At 41.6% G+C, this 24824-nt stretch overlaps 1 protein-coding gene across 5 annotated transcripts in view; it reads left to right on the top strand.

Annotated features, from left to right (window-relative positions):
* LOC122934435 (probable cation-transporting ATPase 13A5) overlaps positions 1-24824 on the top strand; it is a 246680-nt gene that overhangs the window by 80291 nt on the left and 141565 nt on the right. For all 5 annotated transcript variants that reach the window (XM_044289895.1, XM_044289893.1, XM_044289894.1 and 2 more), the window contains exons 4-9: positions 1876-1946; positions 2031-2111; positions 9951-10020; positions 12396-12530; positions 15659-15731; positions 23910-24041. In XM_044289895.1, coding sequence (XP_044145830.1) covers positions 1876-1946; positions 2031-2111; positions 9951-10020; positions 12396-12530; positions 15659-15731; positions 23910-24041 — 562 coding nt within the window. The remainder of the gene's footprint in view (positions 1-1875; positions 1947-2030; positions 2112-9950; positions 10021-12395; positions 12531-15658; positions 15732-23909; positions 24042-24824) is intronic.

The following is a 24824-nucleotide window of genomic DNA, read 5'->3' as shown; positions in this document are numbered from 1 at the left end:
TGCGGAAGTGCAGATCCGCAAATGCTGATGCGGACAGCACATTCCGGCCACATTGAAAATGAATGGGTCTGCATCGGTTCCGCAAAATTGCGGAACGGATGCGGACCCATTTTGCGGACATGTGAATGGAAAAGATATCCCTCAAAATGAAAATAAATTATTAAAGTTAAGCAAAAAGCATCGATGTGGTAGGCAATAACAAGTGCTCGGTGGCACTAAATCAGGTCCTCGGCGGCACCAAATCAGAATCCATATGTCCTACCACAATCCGGGTGGTTCCAGTGCACATCCAGAATCCCGGAGGGAAAGGAAAAACCATCTATCCCTGGGCTAGATGATGATGTGGTATTGAATGTCAGGGTGGGCAAAGAACTGTCCCTGATATTGCCCTACAGGGGGGTGCTATTCTGGCCCTGATAGCCTAACCACAGACCACCCGCCCTGATAAGGGCGACCCCTTCCGGAACCTTACCCTATATAAAAATGGCCCTAGTAAGCCCCTAGCCCCTACGCCCCTGACTTCCAGGTGATCACTATGTAGATCTATGTGTTTTTGACTCATTATAAAAGTATATTATAAGTATATCGCACCCCTCTGTGTATCACACCTATCGATAGCACACCTATACTAGTCCTTAAAATGACTTTTGTGGCTCTATTAGCTAGCGTTTGGTGTCCCTAACAGTCTGTCCCTGCTCCACACAGCAACCTCTCCCTACACTGGCAAAACACTGAATGTAAAATGGCGGGCAGATCAGGTTTATTTATAAGGTAGGGGGTATATCCAAGTGCTGAAATGTCTCAATTGGCTGTCCTGTACTACCTGATGGATGTGTCATGGGTGAAAGTTCTTCACAATGTAAAAGAACATGGCGGGCGCGAATTTCTCCATATGTTCACATGTTCGGCGAATCACAAACACGCAAAGTTCACGGCAAAACGACCGCCGGGGCGAATTGCAAGGCCATCTCTAGTCAGCATTGCACCATTGTAGTTTTTTCTGAGACCAGACAATTCATTTAACCAAATTTGAGGTAAGGTAAGGGTGGACACATCTGTAAGTGAATACCATGAGTTAAATTCAGCAACTCGCAGGTATTGTCTTCTCTGATTGGAGTTGTTCATTTTCTTGTTTCTTTATAATCCCCCATAGTTGTATTTGATGGCTTATCCTGGCATTGACTTATCACTTCAGAATTTACTGCCCAGACTTCTTTGACGTCCTCACGTTTCAGCATTCTGTCCACCTACAGTATTTCCCACCCTCTACACAGACATCCCATCATGTTGCTACTTTAGGAGTGTCATCCTGCCCTAAAATTTGTGCCAAATAGTGTCCCAGATGGTATTGATGTCCCACATAATATTTGTGCCTCCAATGTGTCCTACACAGTAATAATGCTATAGTGCACCTTTAGTGGCTTCAGCAGAGTAATATGTCTCCTTAGTACCTCCACACAGTAATAGTGTCCTATTTTGAGGTCAAACACAGTAACAGTGCCCCCTTACTGCCCCTGCATATTAATAGTGCCATATTAGTGCTTTCTTCACCCTCTGAGTGCATCACAACACAGTAATAGTGACCCCGCACTGCCTTTGAACCGTGATGGTGTCCCCTTTAATGCCTCACAAATAGTAAAAGTGGGCTATGATTGAGTACGGTGGGGTGTAGTATTTGAATGTATTTATGTCATGGGGACACGGATACAGTTGAACTCCTGCACTCTCATCCACGCAGTTTTGTGAATTCCTGCTTTTATTCACTTCCCTTTTAACAAAAATGTCTAACAGTATTATATTGTCTATACAAAATGTACTGTGAATTGATTTGATGAATTTGGTCGTTTTGTAAAGAATTTGGAAATGAATTCACAGGTACGATACATCAGAATACAGAAGACTCGCTATGTGTGGAATCCATCAGAAAGCATGTTTCAGAAAATTGGGTGAGTGTGGTATACAAGCTTTGTTATGTTTCTCTATTACTAGTTTGGAAGGTATAATATGTCTGTCTGTCTATCTATTTTAAGGGTCTTGGAAGAGAATCTCTCATGTTCTGACATACATGCAAAATATGGACTGGGATTAAGCAGTGAAGAACAAACAGCCAGGTACCAATGTTTCTATGAGCCATTTTTACTTATTTTTTCATACAATGTTAATACGACCGTAAAATGTAAGATCAAAAACTATTAAAAATTTATGAAAATTGATGCTAAAATTATGAAAAAATAATGTGCATCTGAATTAGAGATGAGCAAAGTTTTGAAAAATTTGATTCAGCAGCTTCGCAAAATTGCCATAAATCAGGTATACGCAAGCCACTCTGCCTAATTATATTCTTCCCACTTGGTGGCCCAATGTCAGTGTGAAGGCTTGGAAGTTAACCCTTTCCCAGCAGTCGACAGAAAGTTTACGTTGGCATTTAACCCACATTTTTTGTGGGATCAGGTGATGGTTTGGTACCATTTTGTGGGACATACAGTATGCCTTTTTGATCGCTTGATGTTGCACTTTTAGTGATTTAAGGTGACAAAAATGGCTTTTATGACAGTTTTTATATTATTTTTTATGGTGTTTATTGGATGGGGTGGATCATATGATATATTTATAGAGATGGTTGTTACAGACGCGGTAATACCTAATAGGTGTAGTTTATTTTTTTCATTTTTTAATCTCTCATAAATGAGGGGATATGTGAAAAGGCTATTTATTTTTTCATTTACATTTTTATTTATTAATTTTTTTACATTTTTTATTTTCACACTTTTTTTTATTTATTATTTCTTGAAGATCCAGTGGGGCTGATGGCTGTATTATACTTTGCAATGTTCCAATGGGCTGCTGCCATCACAGCGTGGAAGCCGGATGGTTGAGAGAGAGAGCCTCTCCTTCTATTAACCCATGGATGCAGCTTCTGAGGAGTTATAGCAGAGTGTCAGCATACATCTGATACTTGCGGCTCAGCCACCGCCTTCACGTGTATGATGACCGCAACAGGAGCGATTGCTGACAACGGACTACTCTTAATGATCACTTGCCGGCATTACTGGACTGTATTCTGTCAGTGACAGCAGCAGGGCAGGGGCAGAAGCTTTAATCCAAGTGATTTTCAGTGCTTGGATTAAAGAGCTGCCATGACGTTTATACACGTGCTAGCTAGGGTATGTGCAGATAGTACGTATGTAGCCATATGGCAGTTGTGAAGGGGTTAAATATGGTGCCATCTGGGTTGCGCACGGGGGATGTGGCCAGTGGCCACCAGGTGTCTACTGTTTTAAAGAGCAGACACCCAGAACTAATGTCTGTGACTTGCAATAAGGCTGGTCTCTGACTTTTGACCCTTCAGATACTACGGTCATCCGGAAAAGCTTCCTCAAAGCGGTAAAATTGAGGGATCCACAACAGGAATGACCATAATCCCATGTGGATCCCTCATTAAGGTTCAGGATCCCTCCCTACTATAAACTTAGAGGAATTTTGATTTTAAAATGATTAGGGCTAAAACCAGATGCCGAACATGGTGTATGGATCAAACATGGCCGCTGGATTATTGTAGAAACACTGTCCCTAGCGTAAGAGCACTTGCCACGTCTCTCCCTATGCTCAGATCACAGGACAATAGCGGAGACTGCGCTGGATCAAGATTTAATACAGCTGTGACATCACAGAGGATGGCTATCAGCAGATACTTTATGGGTCATATTGTGTTCCCGGGTTTCTTACTTTCACTTTGTAACACGTATAGCAACTATTTTAGGGAAAACTGATTCTCTACCACAAAGAGCGAGGAAATTCCTAAAATTCGAACTGAATTCCGCTTTGGATGCTTCTGTGTAATCAGCAACACTAATGTCAATATTTATGAAACTTGTCCAACAGGACATTGACATAAAGTAAGCGGTCATGAGGACAGACATGGTCAGCATACTGTATATTACATTAAATGGAATGAAATCCAGATAACATACAATTTAAGGGTAGTGACCCTTTAAAATCTTTCTTCATACCATCTGTACCATAGTTTCTTGCAGCACAATTATCACATACCGTATAACTCCACTGTTTTGTAGCTTTAATGGGTGGTACAGTCTTCTGGCTGGCTTGGTGTTAGCCTGAAAAGGGTAGGATAAATTCCTGGGAGACCCCAACGTGTCATACACGACTATGCAGGGCAATTGGGGCATTTTCAGACTGAATCAAATCCAATGGACAAATCCCCTTATAAGCTTTAATCCAATAAGCATTTGGGTTTATACAGCTTGGAGATGAAAAATATGCATATAAAAATGATATGGTGAAAACACTCACTGGCCTAATAATTGCGTGTAGTTTATAACTTGATGCATATTGTAGGCGTACATTTACTGTTCTGTGTTGTGTAGACTTCATGAAACCTCCATAAGTGCAGGTACAAAACACAGTAGAGCTTTTACAAGGAGGTCAATGACAAAAAAACACTTTGTATTTTCAATAGCTTCCAAAGCCTTTACAGAAGTTCAGGGAAAATAATAAAAATAAATGTGATCTACAATTCTTAACAAGAAATGCTAGAACTTCTGCATCAAAGTAACAATTGAATTTTGCTTGAGGAAGATACCTGAGGACTTTTAAAGGATTTATATTTATATTCCCTTATCCTACTTTTAAATTAGTCTTTTAAATATTTACTTTTAATATAAAGTTTGGCTGAATACTCACAAAGGGCAAATATCATTTACATACTGACTCACATGCACATGTAGATATATAAATGAAATTCATAATAGGTTAAATGCTCAGTATTTGAAATATAATTTTACATAGTAAGGCCTCATGCACACGACCGTTCCGTATTTTTGCAGTCTGCATACCGCGGATCCGCAAAAACGGAAGCCATCAATATAAATGCCTATTCTTGTCCGCAAAGCGCAGACATGTTATATTTTTTTAGCAGGGCCACAGACCGGAGCAACGGATGCGGATCAGCACACGGAGTGCTGTCCGCATCTTTTGTGGCCCTATTGAAGTGAATGAGTCCGCATCCGAGCCGCCAAAGCGGCGGCTCGCCTGTGGACCAAAACAACGGCCGTGTGCATGAGGCCTAACATAGTACATAAGGCCGAAAAAAGGCATCTGTCCATCCAGTTCAGCCTGTCATCCTACAAGTTGATCCAGAGGAAGGCAAATAAAAACTGCATGAAGAGGTATTCAGTTTTATATTTTTTAAATGTATTTGTTTATAAAATAGGAAATCATACAATTTACACATATTTAATGTTCTGCATACATAGTTACATAGTTACATAGTCAATACAGCCAGTGGTGTATCTTGGTTTTGTGCTGCCCTAGGCGAGACTAAACTCGGCACCGCCCTAATATAAATTTGACCCACCCCTTCCTGTCACGGACAGACCCCTTCCTCTGTAAACCCACCCCTTCCTCTTTAGAATCCACCCTTTCATGTTTTGCATAACAATATTAAGAAATTTATCGCGATAACGATATATATATTGCAATAAATACCCGTTTAAAAGAAAAAAACACACAAGGATGTTATACTGTATGAGGCAGCTTCAAGGAGACGTTATACTGTATGGGGGCAGCCTCAAGGAGATGTTATACTGTATGGGGGCAGCTTCAAGGAGACGTTATACTGTATGGGGGGCGGGGACCGGGGCAGCCACAAGGAGACACTAAACTGTATGGGGGCTGCCACAAGCAAATAGTGCACTCTGCACTGTGTCATAAATAAAGGTGGTATGTATGTCAGACTGTCTATGGTGGTCTTTTTCGCGCATACGCAGTGGGCCGGAATATTCTGCTACGGGGGAATCTACTGCGCCTGCGCCGACAAACCCCCAGCAGAGCCAATCAGGAGCCGATGGGAGAGACGCACTTCCCACGTCACTACTAGAAGTGACATGGGTAGCAAGGCTGGGTAGGTGAAAATTCCGGAAACACAGGGAGGAGGAAGTAAGTCACTCCTTTAATATGCGGCGCCGGCGATGCTGCAGCTCGCAGCGGCATAGTGAAGGATCGGCAAGCATCGGCCAAAGCAAACAAGGCATTTTGCCGCCCCATTGGCAAGTGCTGCCCCAGGCAAATTCCTTGTTTGCCTCGTGATAGATACACCTCTGAATACAGCTAAAATCAAGTTTATCCAAGGGATAGGTGGGGACTTATTTCTACACGTTTTCAGAAGTGTTAATTTAATTTACTTTTAACCTCTTCCGGACACAGGGCATACCTGTATGTCCTGTGTATTTCCGATCACCCGCGCAGTGGGCGGTGATCGGAACAAGGTGCCTGCTCAAGTCAAACTGCAGGTCAATTCAGACCTGCGGTTTGCGGCTTTTACATGGTGCGGCGGTGGCGGGCGGGCAGCGGTGCCATCAGGTCTCCATGCAGCTGTAGGGGGGAACCGATGGCATGGAAGGCAGCGCGATGCCTTCCTGAGGCAACGGCGCTGCCTTCCTGTGACGAGCCTGTGAGATCCAGACCCCTGGATCTCACAGGCCATAAGCTGTATGAGTAATGCACACTGTATTACTCATACATCACAAAAAGTACAACAGTAAGCGATCAAAAAGGCATATGCCCACGAAAATAGTACCAATTTAACCGTCACCTTATCCTGCAAAAAATTAGCCCCAACCTGAGACAATCGCCCAAATCGCCTCAGAATATGGAGACACTAAAACATTTACACAAACATTATTAGTGTGTAAAGCTTACATAAATAAATAAAAAGTATACATATTAGGTATTGCCGCGTCTGTATCGACCGACTCTATAATAAGCAATTTTTTTGTCACCTTACATCACAAAAAGTGTAATAGCAAGCGATCAAAAAGTCATACACACCCCAAAATAGTGCAATCAAACCGTCATCTCATCCCGCAAAAATCATACCCTACCCAAGATAATTGCCCGAAAACTGAAAAAACTATGGCTCTCAGACTATGGAAACACTAAAACATGATATATTTTGTTTCAAAAATGAAATCATTGTGTAAAACTTACATAAATAAAAAAAGTATATAAATCTTAGGTATTGCCGCGTCCGTGACAACATGGTCTATAAAAATACCACATGATCTAACCTGTCAGATGAATGTTGTAAATAACAAAAAATTAAAAACAGTGCCAAAACAGCTATTTCTTGTTACCTTGCCTTACAAAAAATGCAATATAGAGCAACCAAAACTCATATGTACCCTAAAATAGTACCAACAAAACTGCCACCCTATCCCGCAGTTTCTAAAATAGGGTCACTTTTTTGGCGTTTCTACTCTAGGGGTGCATCAGGGGGGCTTCAAATGGGACATGGTATTAAAAAAACCAGTCCATCAAAATCTGCCTTCCATAAACCGTATGGCATTCGGTTCCTTCTGCGCCCTGCCGTGTGCCCGTATAGCGGTTTACGACCACATATGGGGTGTTTCTGTAAAATAGAGAATCAGAGCCATAAACCTTGAGTTTTGTTTGGCTGTTAACCCTTGCTTTGTAACTGGAAAAAAAAAATTAAAATAGAAAATCTGCCAAAAAAGTGAAATTTTGAAATTGTATCTCTATTTTCCATTAATTCTTGTGGAACACCTAAAGGGTTAACAAAGTTTGTAAAATCAGTTTTGAATACCTTAAGGGGTGTAGTTTCTAGAATAGGGTAATTTTTTTGGAGTTTCTACTCTAGGGGTGCATCAGGGGGGCTTCAAATGGGACATGGTGTCAAAAAACCAGTCCAGCAAAATCTGCCTTCCAAAAACTGTATGGCATCCCTTTCCTTTGTTTCTAGAACGGGTGGTTTCTATTATGTAAGCCTCACAAAGTGACTTCAGATCTGAACTGGTCCTTGAAAAGTGGGTTTTTGAAAATTTCTGTAAAATTTAAAGATTTGCTTCTAAACTTCTAAGCCTTGAAACATCCCCCAAAAATAAAATGTCATTCCCAAAATTATCCAAACATGAAGTAGACATATGAGGAATGTAAAGTAATAACTATTTTTGAAGGTATTACTAAGTATTCTAGAAGTAGAGAAATTGAAACTTGGAAATTTGCACATTTTTCAAAAATTTTGGAAAATTTGGTATTTAATTTGTTTTTTACTCCATTTCACCAGGGTCATGAAGTACAATATGTGACGAAAAAACTATCTCAGAATGGCCTGGATAGGTCAAAGCGTTTTAAAGTTATCACCACATAAAGTGACACTGGTCAGAGTTGCAAAAAATGGCCTGGTCCTTAAGGTGAAATATGGCTGTGTCCTTAAGGAGTTAAGCATTCATCTAAGCCCCTTTTAAAACTATCCACTTTCATTGTTGTAACTAAGTCCAGAGGTAATCTATTTCACAGATTCACAGTTCTTACAGTAAAGAAGCTTTGATGCTTCTTGAGACTGAACTTTTTCTTCTCCAGTTGGAGGCTTTTGTGGGCATTTTACATGGAACAGCTTTTCACCATATTTCTTTTGTATGGCCCATTTATATATGTATATAGGTTAATCATGTCTCCCCTTAGTTGTATCTTCTCAAGACTAAATAAATGTGATTTGTTTAATCTAACGTCATATCAGTTTAGTTGCTCTCCTTTGTACTTTTTCCAGTTTCAAAGCATCCTTTCTATGAACTGCATATTCCAGATGAGGTTGCACAAAAGCTTTATAAAGTGGTAATATTACATCCCTGCCCCGAGAGTCCATGCCTCTCTCAATACATGACGACAATATCCTGGTAGTCTTAGAAGCAGCTGATTGACATTGTATGCTGCTATTTAAACTGCGATCTTCAATGACACCCAAATCCTTCTCTATAAGTGACTCTCCCATGTTACATCACCTAGGACAGGGGTAGGCAACTTCCGGCTCCCAGCTATTGTGAAACTACAACTCCCAGTATGCATACTTGCTCTGCTCTTCTAAGAACTCTCATAGAAATGAATGGAGCATGCTGGGAATTGTAATTTCACAACAGCTGGGAGCCCAAGGTTGCCTACCCCTGACCTAGGACATATGAAGCACTGAGATTATTACTACCAACATGTATAACTTTACATTTATCCACATTGAACCTCATTTGCCAAGTTGATGCCCAATCACTCAGAGTGTTCAAGTCAGCTTGTAGTTTATGGACATCTTCCATAGACTGCACAGTACTTCATAGCTTAGTGTCATCTGCAAAAATAGAAATGGTGCTAATAATCCCATCCTCAATATCGTTAATAAATAAATTTAATAATAGGGAACCCAGCACTGACAACTCATATGAATGATTCCATGTATAGTCCTATGCATTTTACAGGAATAAAGTGGACTGGACCATTTTTCTTTCTTTAGGGAGAGGCTGCTGTATAGATATAAGAAAGGACTGCAGCAAAAATATAAACACTGTAGATGTGTATTTAAAAATTGTAGATGCATATTTAAAAATGGTATGTGTATATAAATAAATGTAATCATTAAAACCAGAGTACCTCTTTAAATTACAAGTGTGTTAGTATAATAAAAAAAATTATATATATAATGTCTGCCAAGTTTAACCAATGGGAGGAAGTGAGAGAGAAATTGGAGGGTGGTGGAAACACATATGAGCTTAAAATAAAATATAACATTTATTTGAGTTCATAAATGGCCAAGTAATATTCCTACTAAAGGAAAATGAATGCATAAATATCTTAAACTGAACTGCAGTACTTCGCCATGGCCACTATACAATTAACAGAACCTTGTGCTTCCAGCTCTGTCCACTGAATACTTTCTGGCACCAGTGGCTCCCCGAAACAGCTTATTGGTAGGGGCACATGGTAACTGGTCCACCACCAATTTAGTATTGATGACTGATTCCTGATGATAGGGCATCAATAGCTAATTATACTCCTTTAATATTTTCCTTTAATATTATACTCCTTTACTATTATACTCCTTTTAATATTTTCTAATATTTTCTTTTGTGTATTTTATATTATAATTGTAGACAAAAGTTGTGTGGGCCAAATGCAATTGAAATAAAAGTAACCCCAATATGGAAGCTACTATTTAAGGAGGTAAGATTATGCAATAGAATCCATTCCTTTTAAGTATACATCATATATTAGTATATCCTTGTATAAAATGTAGTTCAGTGAAGTATGGTATGTCTTTGGTAACAACACAACTAAAAATTTAATTGAGCCTTTCACTTTTGAAGTCATCTGCATCTTCACTAAGCGGAATTATAGTTGGTCTCCAAGGTTTGTTTTTTTATCAGTTTGTAAGATTGGTACTCAATATAGTTTTTGTAAATATGCACTATGGTAAGGTATTACATGATTCTACACTGCAGTGGTAGATACTAGTTGTACATAGGCCACATTGCTGACTATGATGAGCTATATAATGATTAGAGTTCAGCAACATTCAGTGTCTCCTGTCTTCCTTGATTGGAGATGTTCTTTTTCTTCTACATTCCACCTACCACTATGGCAACTTCTTCTGACAACTGCAGAGTTTATATCCTAGATGTTTTTTGGCCCCTCACTTCTGCAATAATTTTGCATTTATCCATTATTCTCCTATGCACCGCCTCCCAAAAAAACAAAAAACAAAGCATCAGAAAAAAAGTCTGCTTCAATGCATAGTCTTATCATCTAACATTCCATTTTTTATAATGCAAGGAGAGTGGGAGGGTTAATGTTTATATATGTTTTGTATATATGCTGTGGTCATTTTCTCTTTTCATTTTTATGACTTTTTTTTCAATATAATTGGGATTTTATTTTCTCCTTTTTTTACACACATTTTGCTCAGCCTCCCATTCTCTCTTATATTACTTTTCTCCTAAAATTTTCTCTCTAGCTATAAGAGCCTATCATTTACCTGTTTTATATCTGCAAAGAACTTCAGAGATATTTATCATATCAAAATGAGGTATTAGTTAATATATAACCTTTGTATTTTGTGCTATGTTCTGTTGTTTCTATATAAAGTTTATCATATAATCTAGGATTTTTTTAAAATCTTTTTCCTTCTGTGATTTTTTTTTTTTAAGGAGACACCTGTCAGAAAAAGGGGTGTTTTCTTTCAGAAACATACTAAAACTATACTATACCATGAAAATGAAGAGTTTTGTATACCAAATAATGCAGATTTTTCAAATTACAGTATTTTTTTTAATTATTACATTACTTATAACATTTTAAAATCCTATTGTGGGATTACTATTTTATGACTTATGGCTCCTGTAAGCTAAAACATTATGGGGGTCATTTATAATCAATCACATATACGTCACTTTTTGGTGTATAAAATTTGAAGATTTTGACGCACTGATTCTTTGCAGCAAAATCTGCAACTTTTTCCTGCTCACTCTAAGTGCTGAGTAAAAGGGGTGTGGTGTGGGTGGGAAAGAGGGCAGGCCAGCAGGTTCATTTATCGCATTCCTCGCCAGTGTTTGGAGTGGAAAATGTCTTAAAGGGAATCTGTCACCTAGTTTGAGCAGATTAAGCTGTTAACATAGCAATGTTCAATACAGTACCTTCATTCCAGCATGTGTCTTCTTTCTTTTATTCAAGTTTTCATTTTGGTCAAAAAGCGATTTTTCAAATATGCTAATTAATCTTTAAGGTGCCCAGAGGGGCGTTATTCCTCTCCTCAAGTGCCCAGTAACGCCCCCTGCAGTGCCCAGCCCACCTTTCTTCCAAGCCCAGCATACCTCCTAAGAAATAAATTGACTCCTACCTACATCCTTGCCGAACAGCGCTGCCCCCTCCGCTAAGTCATGTAATTTATTCACCCCATGATCCTTGCATCCTTCTTTTCTTTCCCCAGGGATCTTGCGCAGCCGTAGTATCGCCGACTGCCTGTGCCTGTTCTATACTGCGGCTCCTGAGGGCAACAGCCTCAATAGTGTCACTGGGCATGCGCCAAGCCCAGTGACGGAATAAGTGCAGGCAGTCGGCGATACTGCGGCTGCGCGAGATGGGGAGGGGGCGGCGCTGTTTGGCAAGGATGTGGGAGTCAATTTATTTCTTAGGAGGCGTGCAGGGCTTGGAAGGAAGGCAGGCTGGGCACTGCAGGGGGGCGTTACTGGGCACCTTGAAGTGTAATTAGCATATTTGAAAAATAACTTTTTGATCAAAATGATAACTTGAATAAAAGAAAGAAGACACATGCTGGAATGAAGGTACTTTATTGAACATTGAGCAGATTAAGCTGTTAACATAGCAAACTAGGTGACAGATTCCCTTTAAATACATGCCAGCAAGGAAGCTGAGTAGATATTAAGTATGTTGCACGGCCTGCTGGAGGAAGTATCAAACTTATGGAGAGGCCTGCACCTCTCGAGCCTCAAATACCATTGGATCACAAATACAATCTTCTATGGACTACTGTAGATAGAAATGTGAGTATGCTATAATTTACTGTTTCTTTCTTTTCACAGATTTTAAACCCAATTTACTGTTTTGAAGTTTACTCATTAAGTACATGGCTTGCAATGGGTTATATTGAGTATTCCATTGCCATATTACTGTTGACTATTTTATCTGTTCTTGCGACAATTTATTTATTGAGAAAGGTGAGGATTTTTTTATATAGCTGAATTTTTTTAAGTATGTGATAACCTATATTGTGACTATCATCATGGATATAGAGAAACATTTCTGCGGACTCAGAGTTCATAAGGTTCCTCACTTAATGCTGTAGTAGATCTAATTGATGGACATGATCTGGTAAAACAGATTTATTGTGTAATGTCTCAAGATTTGATGTTTTCTGTAGTAAGTCCAATATTAAAATTGTACTTTTTAATGTACGTTTCCAAAAAATGTAGATAGCCTCTAGTAAATGATACGTGTGCCTCCAAAACTATACCACAGGATGCCTTATGTTTTATTGGATGTTCATTCAGCCTTCAGTTTGCAGAGTTTTTTTTTTTAGGTAAAATAGATACAGTGGATATAAAAAGTCTACACACCCCTGTTAAAATGTCAGGTTTCTGTGATGTAAAAAAAAATGAGACAAAGATAAATAACTTCAGACCTTTTTCCGCCTTTAATGTGATCTATAAACTGTACAACTCAATTGAAAAACAAACTGAAATCTTTTAGGTAGAGTAAAAAAAAAAATATAAAAATAAAATAATATGGTTGCATAAGTGTGCACACCCTTAAACTAATACTTTGTTGAAGCACCTTTTGATTATAGCACTCATTCTTTTTGGGTATAAGTCTATTAGCATGGTACATTTTGACTTGGCAAGATTTGCCCACTCTTCTTTGCAAAAACACTCCAAATCTGTCAGATTGCAAGGGCATCTCCTGTGCACAGCCCTCTTCAGATCACCCCACAGATTTTCAATCGGATTCAGGTCTGGGCTCTGGCTGGGCCATTCCAAAAGTTTAATCTTCTTCTGGTGAAGCCATTCCTTTGTTGATTTGGATGTATGGTTTGGGTCGTTGTCATGCTGAAAGATGAAGTTCCTCTTCATGTTCAGCTTTCTAGCAGAAGCCTGAAGGTTTTGTGCCAATATTGACTGGTATTTGGAACTGTTCATAATTCCCTCTAGATTAACTAAGGCCCCAGTTCCAGCTGAAGAAAAACAGCCTCAAAGCTTGATGCTGCCACCACCATGTTTCACTGTGGGTATGGTGTTCTTTTGGTGATGTGCAGTGTTGTTTTTGCGCCAAACATATCTTTTGATATTATGGCCAAAAGTTCAACCTTGGTTTCATCAGACCATAACACCTTTTCCCACATGCTTTTGGGAGACTTTAGATGTGTTTTTTTCAAAATGTTGCCTGGCTTGGATGTTTTTCTTTGTAAGAAAAGGCTTTTGTTTTGCTACTCTACCCCAAAGCCCAGACATACGAAGAATACAGGAGATTGTTGTCACATGTACCACACAGCCAGTACTTGCCAGATATTCCTGTAGCTCCTTTAATGTTGCTGTAGGCCTCTTGGTAGCCTCCCAGACCAGTTTTATTCTCGTCCTTTCATCAATTTTGGAGGGATGTCCAGTTCTTGGTAAGGTCACTGTTGTGCCATATTGTCTCCACTTGATGATGTCTTCACTGTGTTCCATGGTATATATCTAATGCCTTGAAATACTTTCGTACCCTTCTTCTGACTGATACCTTAACAATGAGATCCCTCTGATGCTTTGGAAGCTCTCTGTGGACCATGAATTTTGCGGTGGGATGCAACTAAGAAAATTTCAGGAAAGACCAACTAGAGCAGCTGAACTTTATTTGGGGTTAATCAGAGGCACTTTAAATGATGGCAGGTGTATGCTGACTCCGATTTAACATGATTCTGAATGTGATTGCTTAATTCTGAACACAGCTACATCCCCAGTTATAAAGAGGGTGTGCACACTTATGCAACCACATTATTTTTTTTTTTGTTTGTTTGCTTCCCTCCACCTAAAAGATTTCAGTTTGTTTTTCAATTGAGTGGTACAGTTTATAGGTCACATTAAAGGATAACTGTCACATTTAGACCCTAATTTCAATTTTCATATATGTAGTTACTAATAACATGATATTCCAGAATCAGTTACTTTTAGACTGACTTACTACATATTTAATAAGATTCAGCCCTTAGCAACCAGTCTGCATAAAACAGCAATTTCACTATTCAGTTAAGATGGCCGCCACTGCCCTCACCCTGAGGCTAATCCGCCTGCTCCTACTACCCACAATGCAGATCCTCACATGCACTAGCCAGTAACAATAGCCAAAAGTGTCAGTAACCAGAGCCCTCCCCCCTAATGGATTAATCTCCTGCAGCACAAAGGGGTCCTCTTACTACATGTTGCTTTCATTTATACACTGAGCAGATGGCAGATCTCCCTTTCCTGGTCTGCGCTGCTCCAACTCTGCATTCTCCAGCTCTGCTGAGTGAGGGAGCATCTGCCAAGTGCAGGGACAGGGAGAAGTGCACACAGCCCAGGCACTGTTATCAGCTGCTGGGGAGGACCTAGCTCTAATCATTCACTTACAGTCCCTGGCTGTCAGTAATGTGAGCCTGCACGCAGCCTTGCTTCTGCGTGCTCAGTCTATCAATAGATAGACGGACCATGCATAGCAAACCTATTTTAAGCACAGGTAAAAATAGGCAGTACAGGGAACAATGTGGAATTAAGGGGTAATTGAATACACAGTGAAAAGTTGAAATAGGGCCACCAAGGAGATATTAATCACCACAATCCAATACTCCAAAAATAAAATAAATAAATACGACAGTTATCCTTTAGGGCTGTTTCACTACGAAATCACAGTGAGATAAAGTTGTCACTGTGATTTCGTACGAAAAGAGATCACAGAGAGGCACGGAGCATTATCAGTCATGTTAATGCTTCGTGCCTCTGAAGTCTGCATCGGGTCTTGGCACTCTTTCACAGAGCGGATGCCACGCACGGCATCCGCTCGTGTGAAACAGCCCTTAAAGGAAATAAAAGTTCTGAAATGACTTATCTTTGTCAGCACAGAAACCTGACATTTTAACAGGGGTGTGTAGACTTAATTTCCACTGTATGTCACTCAGAAGTTAAGGAGACTAGTGTATGAACTTAACGCAATATGTTGCCATTTCTTGTTAATTGTTGAAAGCATATTTACTGGGAAAGAAGATCAAATCTTTGATAGAAAGTGTGAATTCTTAAGTTTTTAAATATTTTTGGTTTTAATATTTCCCTTTTTTTAGCAATCTGTTAAACTACGTCATATGGTGGAATCTCACAACAATGTTATGGTTTCTGTGCTTCAAAAAAATGGAGGTAGAATTTCTTTCTTTTGCCATATAACTTTGTTTTATTTTTGCCATTTAATTATTTGAAACTGTTAAATAAGATATGAGTCAATAAAAATGCTGGTTTCAATAAACTGCGATAGCATCTAGAGATTAGCTGACCATCTCCTCCAGTATAACATGTAGTCCTTTTCTGCTGCACATCACAAGCTAGGGCCTCATGCACATGGCCGTTGCCGGCCGTGCCCTGTATTGTGGCCCGCAAACAGCAGGTCTGCAATATGCGGGCACTGGCCATGTGCTGCTCGGAGCTACGGTGCGAAACGGAGGCACGGAACCTTCTTAGATTCAAAGAATTGAAATGTAAGGCTACTTTCACACCTCATGATAATGCAAACGGACCAGTTTTGACAAACATTCGTTTGGCTCAGTTTCGACAGACGGACATCAAAACGCTGCAAGCAGCGTTTTGGTGTCCACCTCAAGAGCGGAATGGAGGCTGAATGGAGGCAAACTGATGCATTCTGAACGGATTCTTATCCATTCAGAATGCATTGGAGCTAAACGGCTCTGTTTTGGGCTGCTTGTGAGAGCCTTGAAACACAGCCTAAGGTGACACAGTTTATCTTGTTTGATCAACAAAAACCACGTGTATGTTTGCTCATCTCAAACTAGCAGTATAAAACTGCCAAATATGATTAATGTACTTTAGTTCTGCCCAGCTTTTCAGACATTTCGAGGAGAGATCTATGAGTTGATTTAGAGAATGTGTAGCTTTTTGTTTTAAATAATACATAGACATACAGTCAGCTCCATACATATTGGGACATCAACACAATTGTAAAATTTTTGCCTATATACACTACCACAATGTATTTGAAATGAAACAAACAAGATGTGCTTTAATTGCAGACTGTCAGATTTAATTTCAGGGTATTTATATCCAAATCAGGTGAACGGTGTAGGAATTACAGCAGTTTGCATATGTGTCTCCCACTTGTTAAGGGACCAAAAGTAATGGGACAGAATAATAATCATAAATAGGGATAAGCGAACCCGAACTGTATAGTTCGGGTTTGTACCGAATTTTGGGGTGCTCGTGACATGGACCCGAACCCGAACATTTTCGTAAAAGTCCGGGTTCGGGTTCGGTGTTCGGCGCTTTTTGAAAGGCTGCAAAGCAGCCAATCAACAAGCGTCATACTACTTGCCCCAAGAGGCCATCACAGTCATGCCTACTATTGGCATGGCTGTGATTGGCCAGTGCAGCATGTGACCCAGCCTCTATTTAAGCTGGAGTCACGTAGCGCCGCACGTCACTCTGCTCTGATCAGTGTAGGGATAGGATGCAGCTGCTGCTGTTAGGGCGAGATTAGGCAGGGATTTACTCTTCCAAAACACTTAATGAAGAGATCGATCTACAGATGTGACTCATTCAACCTCTGCTATTTAAATGATCACTGTTTTTAGGCTGCCCAGAGCGTTTTTCTGTCACTTTTTTCTGGGGTGATCGGCGGCCATTTTGTGTCTTGTGGTGCGCCAGCACAAGCTGCCACCAAGTACATTTAACCAATAGTGTTTTTTTTGTTTTTTTTTTGCTATATCCTATATCAGGGGCTTGGCTGTGCTTTCTATTTTATTGAGGGGTGAAATACAATTGCCAAAATAGCAGTACCCTAAATCTGGTGTTTCAGCTGTGGCTAGCCAATTGTAATACTGTCTGCTGTCTGGCGAAGGATATATATTTTTTCTGGGTTGAAATACAACTCCCAAATTAGCAATCCCCTAAATCAGTGGTTTCCCGCTGTAGCAGGCCAAGTTTAAAACTATCCATAAAAGGGTATATTACATTGAAGGTGCTGATAGGGTCATCCTCAATAACTTTACACGCTATCGTGCATCTCCAAGTCTAATTCTGTCCGTAAACGTATACCTGTCATCCAGGGCCTAAATACTAGGCTTACAATTCATATTCAGCTAAATCTGTGGTTACTGTTGTGCCTGTATTAGTGTAATACGGTACCTAAATAGATAAATAGATAGTCAGATAGTGTTAGGTGCCTGTAAAAAAAAGGCCTGAATTTGAATTCAATACATTGGGCCAAATAATTTTTTTCTTATTGTTGTGAATGGTAACAATGAGGAAAACATCTAGTAAGGGTGCCGGACGCGGACATGGTCGTGGTTATGTTAGTGGACCCTCTGGTGCTGGGAGAGGACATGGCCGTTCTGCCACAGCCACATGTCATAGTGAAACAACTACCTCAGGTCCCAGTAGCCGCCATAATTTACAGCGATATTTGGTGGGGCCCAATGCCGTTCTAAGGATGGTAAGGCCTGAGCAGGTACAGGCATTAGTCAATTGGGTGGATCCAGCGCGTTCACATTATCTCCCACCCAGTCTTCTGCAGAAAGCGCACAGATGGCGCCTGAAAACCAACCCCATCAGTCTGTCACATGACCCCCATGCATATCAGGGAAACTGTCTGAGCCTCAAGTTATGCAGCAGTCTCTTATGCTGTTTGTAGACTCTGCTGGCAGGGTTTCCCAAGGGCATCCACCTAGCCCTTCCCCAGCGGTGGAAGACATAGAATGCACTGACGCACAACCACTTATGTTTCCTGATAATGAGGACATGGGAATACCACCTCAGCACGTCTCTGATGATGAAACACAGGTGCCAACTGCTGCGTCTTTCTGCAGTGTGCAGACTGAACAGGAGGTCAGGGAGGAAGACTGGGTGGAAGACGATGCAGGGGACGATGAGGTCCTAGACCCCACATGGAACAAAGGTTGTGCCACTGACTTTCAGAGTTCGGAGGAAGAGGCAGTGGAGAGACCGAGCCAACAGCGTAGCAAAAGATGGAGCAGTGGGCAAAAGCAGAACACCCGCCGCCAAGAGACTCCGTCTGCTACTGACCGCCGCCATCTGGGACCGAGCACCCCAAAGGCAGCTTCAAGGAGTTCCCTGGCATGGCAGTTCTTCAAACAATGTGCTGATGACAAGACCCGAGTGGTTTGCACGCTGTGCCATCAGAGCCTGAAGCGAGGCATTAACGTTCTGAACCTTAGCACAACCAGCATGACCAGGCACCTGCATGCAAAGCATAAACTGCAGTGGAGTAAAAACCTTAAAAACAAGGAACTCACTCAAACTCCCCCTGCTACCTCTTCTGCTGCTGCCGCCTCGGCCTCTTCCGCCGCCTCTGGAGGAACGTTGGCACCTGCCACCCAGCAAACAGAGGATGTACCACCAACACCACCACCTCTGTCACCAAGCATCTCAACCATGTCACACGGCAGCGTTCAGCTCTCCATCTCACAAACATTTGAGAGAAAGTGTAAATTCCCACCTAGCCACCCTCGATCCCTGGCCCTGAATGTCAGCATTTCTAAACTACTGGCCTATGAAATGCTGTCATTCAGGCTGGTGGACACAGACAGCTTCAAACAGCTCATGTCGCTTGCTGTCCCACAGTATGTTGTTCCCAGCCGCCACTACTTCTCCAAGAGAGCCGTGCCTTCCCTGCACAACCAAGTATCTAATAAAATCAAGTGTGCACTGCGCAACGTCCTTCCGCCGCCAAGGATCGCAGGGCAACATTCTTTGCCTCCTGTTGCCTCCTCCTCCTACTCAGCTTCCTCCTCCTCTTCTTCCACTTGCTCATCCAGTCAGCCACACACCTTCACCACCAACTTCAGCACAGCCCGGGGTAAACGTCAGCAGGCCATTCTGAAACTCATATGTTTGGAGGACAGGTCCCACACCGCACAGGAGTTGGTGCCCAGGAGTTGTCAGAGCTGCTGCATAAAGTGCGGGTCGTCTGTTCACGCTTCCGGCGTTCACATCCTGCCGCTGCTTGCCTGTCTGTGCTACAGCGTAACTTCGGCCTTCCCGCTCACCGCCTCATATGCGACGTGCCCACCAGGTGGAACTCCACCTTGCACATGCTGGACAGACTGTGCGAGCAGCAGCAGGCCATAGTGGAGTTTCAGCTGCAGCACGCACGGGTCAGTCGCACTGCGGAACAGCACCACTTCACCACCAATGACTGGGCCTCCATGCACTGTTTCGAGTACTCCACCAACATGGCCAGTGGCGATGACGCCGTTATCAGCGTTACAATACCACTTCTATGTCTCTTTGAGAAAACACTTAGGGCGATGATGGAAGAGGAGGTGGCCCAGGAGGAGGAGGAGGAGGAAGAGGGGTCATTTTTAGCACTTTCAGGCCAGTCTCTTAGAAGTGACTCAGAGTTTTTTTGCAACAGCAGAGGCCAGGTACAAATGTGGCCAGCCAGGGTTCACTACTGGAGGATGAGGAGGATGAGGAGGTGGAGGATGAGGATGAAGCATGTTCACAGCGGGGTGGCACCCAACGCAGCTCGGGCCCATCACTGGTGCATGGCTGGGGGGAAACGCAGGACGATGACGATACGCCTCCCACAGAGGACAGCTTGTCCTTACCTCTGGGCAGCCTGGTACACATGAGCGACTACATGCTGCAGTGCCTGCGCAACAACAGCAGAGTTGCCCACATTTTAACGTGTGCGGACTACTGGGTTGCCACCCTGCTGGATCCCCGGTACAAAGACAATGTGCCCACCTTACTTCCTGCACTGGAGCGTGATAGGAAGATGCGCGAGTACAAGCGCACGTTGGTAGACGTGCTACTGAGTGCATTCCCAAATGTCACAGGGGAACAAGTGGAAGCCCAAGGCGAAGGCAGAGGAGGAGCAAGAGGTCGCCAACGCAGCTGTGTCACGGCCAGCTCCTCTGAGGGCAGGGTTAGCATGGCAGAGATGTGGAAAAGTTTTGTCACCATGCCACAGCTAACTGCACCACCACGTGATACGGAACGTGTTAGCAGGAGGCAACATTTCACTAACATGGTGGAACAGTACTTGTGCACACCCCTCCACGTACTGACTGATGGTTTGGCCCCATTCAACTTCTGGGTCTCCAAATTGTCCACGTGTCCAGAGATAGCCTTTTATGCCTTGGAGGTGTTGGCCTGCCCGGCGGCCAGCGTTTTGTCTGAACGTGTATTCAGCACGGCAGGGGGCGTCTTTACAGACAAACGCAGCCGCCTGTCTAAGGCCAATGTGGACAAGCTGACGTTCATAAAAATGAACCAAGCATGGATCCCACAGGACCTGTCCATCCCTTGTGCAGATTAGACATTTATAACTACCTCCACTTAACCATATATTATTGTACTCTAGGGCACTTCCTCATTCAATCCTTTTTTTATTTTCATTTTACCATTATATTGCGGGGCAACCCAAAGTTGAATGAACCTGTCCTCTGTCTGGGTGCCGGGGCCTAAAAATATCTGACAGTGGCCTGTTCCAGTGTTGGGTGACATTAAGCCTGATTCTCTGCTATGACATGAAGCCTGATTCTCTGCAATGGGACCTCTCTCTTCTGTCTGGGTACCGGGACCTAAATATCTGACAGTGGCCTGTTCCAGTGGTGGGTGACATGAAGCCTGATTTTCTGCCATGAGACCTCTCTCCAATTGATATCGGTTAATTTTAATTTATTTGATTTTTATTTTAATTCATTTCCCTATCCATATTTGTTTGCAGGGGATTTACCTACATTTTGCTGCCTTTTGCAGCCCTCTAGCCCTTTCCTTGGCTATTTTACAGCCTTTTTAGTGCCGAAAAGTTTGGGGTTCGGGTTCGGGTTCGGGGGGATGTTCGGGTCGAGTTCGGATCCCGAACCCTAACATTTCCGGGAAGTTTCGCCGAACTTCTCGAACCCGAACATCCAGGTGTTTTGCTCAACTCTAATCATAAATCAAACTTTCACTTTTTAATACTTGGTTACAGTTTACAGCCTGAAGTCTGGAACGCATAGACATCACCAGACGTTGGGTTTCATTCCTGGTGATGATCAGCCAGGCCTCTACTGCAACTTCAGTTCCTGCTTGTTCTTGGGGCATTTTCCCTTCAGTTTTGTCTTCAGCAAGTGAAGTGCATGCTCAATCGGATTCAGGTCAGGTGAGTGACTTTACCATTGCATAACATTGCACTTCTTTCCCTTAAAAAACTCTTTGGTTGCTTTTGCAGTATGCTTTGGGTCATTGTCCATCTGAACTGTGTGAAGTGTGTTCAATGAGTTCTGAAGCATTTGGCTGAATTTGAGCAGATAATATTGCCCGAAACACTTCAGAATTCACCCTGCTGCTTTTGTCAGCAGTCACATAATCAATAAATACAGGAGAACCAGTTCTATTGGCAGCCATACATGCTCACGCCATGACACTACCACCACCATGCTTCACTGATGAGGTGGCATGCTTAAGATCATGTGCAGTTCCTTTCCTTCTCCACACTCTTCTCTTCCCATCACTCTGGTACAAGTTGATCTTAGTCTTATCTGCCCATAGAATGTTGTTCCAGAACTGTAAAGGCTTTTTTAGATGTCATTTAGCAAACTCTAATCTGGCCTTCTTGTTTTTGAGGCTCACCAATGGTTTACATCTTGTGGTGAACCCTCTGTTTTCACTCTGGTGAAGTCTTCTCTTGATCGTTGACTTTGACACACATACACCTACCTCCTGGAGAGTGTTCTTGATCTGGCCAACTGTTGTAAAGGGTGTTTTCTTCACCAGGGAAATAATTATTCGGTCATCCACCACAGTTCTTTTCCGTGGTCTTCCGGGTCTTTTGGTGTTGCTGAGCTCACAGGGGCGTTCCTTTTTTTTAAAGAATGTTCCAAACAGTTGTTTTGGCCACGCCTAATGTGTTTGCTATCTCTCAGATGGGTTTTTTTTTTTTTTTTTCAGCCTAATGATGGCTTGCTTCACTGATAGTGACAACTCTTTGGATCACTTTTTGAGAGTTGAAAACAACAGATTACAAATGCAAATTGCACACTTGAAATGAACTCTGGACCTTTTATCTGCTCATTGTAATTGGGATAATGAGGGAATAACACACACCTGGCCATGGAACAGCTGAGAAGCCAATTGTCCCATTAATTTTGGTTCCTTAACAAGTGGGAGGCACATATGCAAACTGTTGTAATTCCTACACCGTTCACCTGATTTTAATGTAAATACCCTCAAATTTAAGCTGACAGTCTGTAGTTAAAGCACATCTTGTTTGTTTAATTTCAAATCCATTGTGGTGGTTTATAGAGCCAAAAATCTTAGAATTGTGTCGATGTTCCAATATTTATGGACCTGACTGTACATCTTTAATTTAAACCAAAATTAGTCATTCGTTTTAGAAAGCTGTTGGCTGAATGGCTTTTTTGACCAACAGTTATCTGTAATGAAACTCTCCAATCAAAGGTAGGCAGGTTTGGTGGGCAACTTTAGATAACACCTCTACAGTTAAAGAGGACCTTTCACTAGAATAAAAAATCGAAACTAAGCATACAGATATGGAGAGCGGCGCCCAGGGATCACCCTGCACTTACTATTATCCCTGGGCGCCGCTCCGTTCTCCCGGTATAGGCTCTAGTAACTTTATATTTTCGGCTCAACTGGGTGGAGCCTGCCGGCGTCTCCTTCTTCCAGGCTGTAGCGCTGGCCAATCGCAGCGCTCAGCTCATAGCCTGAGAGAAAAAAAAAAGGAGACGGAGACGCCGGCAGGCTCCACCCAGTTGAGCCGAAAATATGAAGATACTGGAGCCTATATTGGGAGAACAGAGCGGCGCCTAGGGATAATAGTAAGTGCAGGGAGATCCCTGGGCGCCACTCTTCATGTCTCTATACTTAGTTTTGATTTTTTATTCTAGTGAAAGGTCCTCTTTAAAAGTAAAAACCCATCATTTATTTGCGGCAATGAATAATGAATCAATGGATACACAAGTCCATAATCTTCCTTGGAACAATAGTATGGCTTTGTTTATAGCTATATAATTTATATTCATCTTAAGTGTCTACTTTGTTGTTATAAGGAAAACTTACTCATAGTAAAATATAAAACAAGCATACCATTGACTGTTTCATTCCATAATGCACAATGCAATAATATCTTCTAAAGCATCTTACCAAAAGGTACATATTCCATTTGTGGGAGTATTTGATTTTATGAATTATTTGGGAAATACAATCTGCTATACGATATTTCCAGTCTTAAGCGGAATGTAATAGCATATGGAGAAGGAAATATCTGTCATATTATCCTTATCTCCTTTCACATTGTGTCTATTTTTTTCACTGTATTATTTTGGTTCTTCTTTCCAGTGGTTAAAGAGGTTGAATCCAAATACCTGGTACCAGGAGATGTGCTAATTATATCTGAGAAAAAGTTTTACCTTCCTTGTGATGCTTTATTGTTAACCGGGGGATGTGTTACAAATGAGGGCATGCTAACAGGTACAGTAAAATATAATGTATGTATATGTTTCATATAGTGCATGAAATAAAGTATAGTATTAGATTTCAATAATTTTTGCTGATGTATGGTATTCGTCAGAGGCATCTGATTAACATATACGTCATGTGTATGCGTTTAATGTGGGACAAGAAAACTGATAATAACACGGGTGGTTGTCTGAGGTAATTAAAAATGTTGGACAACTCCTTCAATGTTTTAAAATGAAATATATATATATATATATATATATATATACAGTACAGACCAAAAGTTTGGACACAACTTCTCATTCAAAGAGTTTTCTTTATTTTCATGACTATGAAAATTGTAGATTCACACTGAAGGCATCAAAACTATGAATTAACACATGTGGAATTATATACATAACAAAAAAGTGTGAAACAACTGAAAATATGTCATATTCTAGGTTCTTCAAAGTAGCCACCTTTTGCTTTGATTACTGCTTTGCACACTCTTGGCATTCTCTTGATGAGCTTCAAGAGGTAGTCACCTGAAATGGTATTCCAACAGTCCTGAAGGAGTTCCCAGAGATGCTTAGCACTTGTTGGCCCTTTTGCCTTCACTCTGCGGTCCAGCTCACCCCAAACCATCTCGATTGGGTTCAGGTCCGGTGACTGTGGAGGCCAGGTCATCTGGCGCAGCACCCCAACACTCTCCTTCATTGTCAAATAGCCCTTACACATCCTGGAGGTGTGTTTGGGGTCATTGTCCTGTTAAAAAATAAATGATGGTCCAACTAAACGCAAACCGGATGGAATAGC

The sequence above is a fragment of the Bufo gargarizans genome, chromosome 4, assembly GCF_014858855.1.
Source record: "Bufo gargarizans isolate SCDJY-AF-19 chromosome 4, ASM1485885v1, whole genome shotgun sequence".
NCBI lineage: Eukaryota > Metazoa > Chordata > Amphibia > Anura > Bufonidae > Bufo > Bufo gargarizans.
This window is presented reverse-complemented; position numbering and strand designations above follow the sequence as displayed.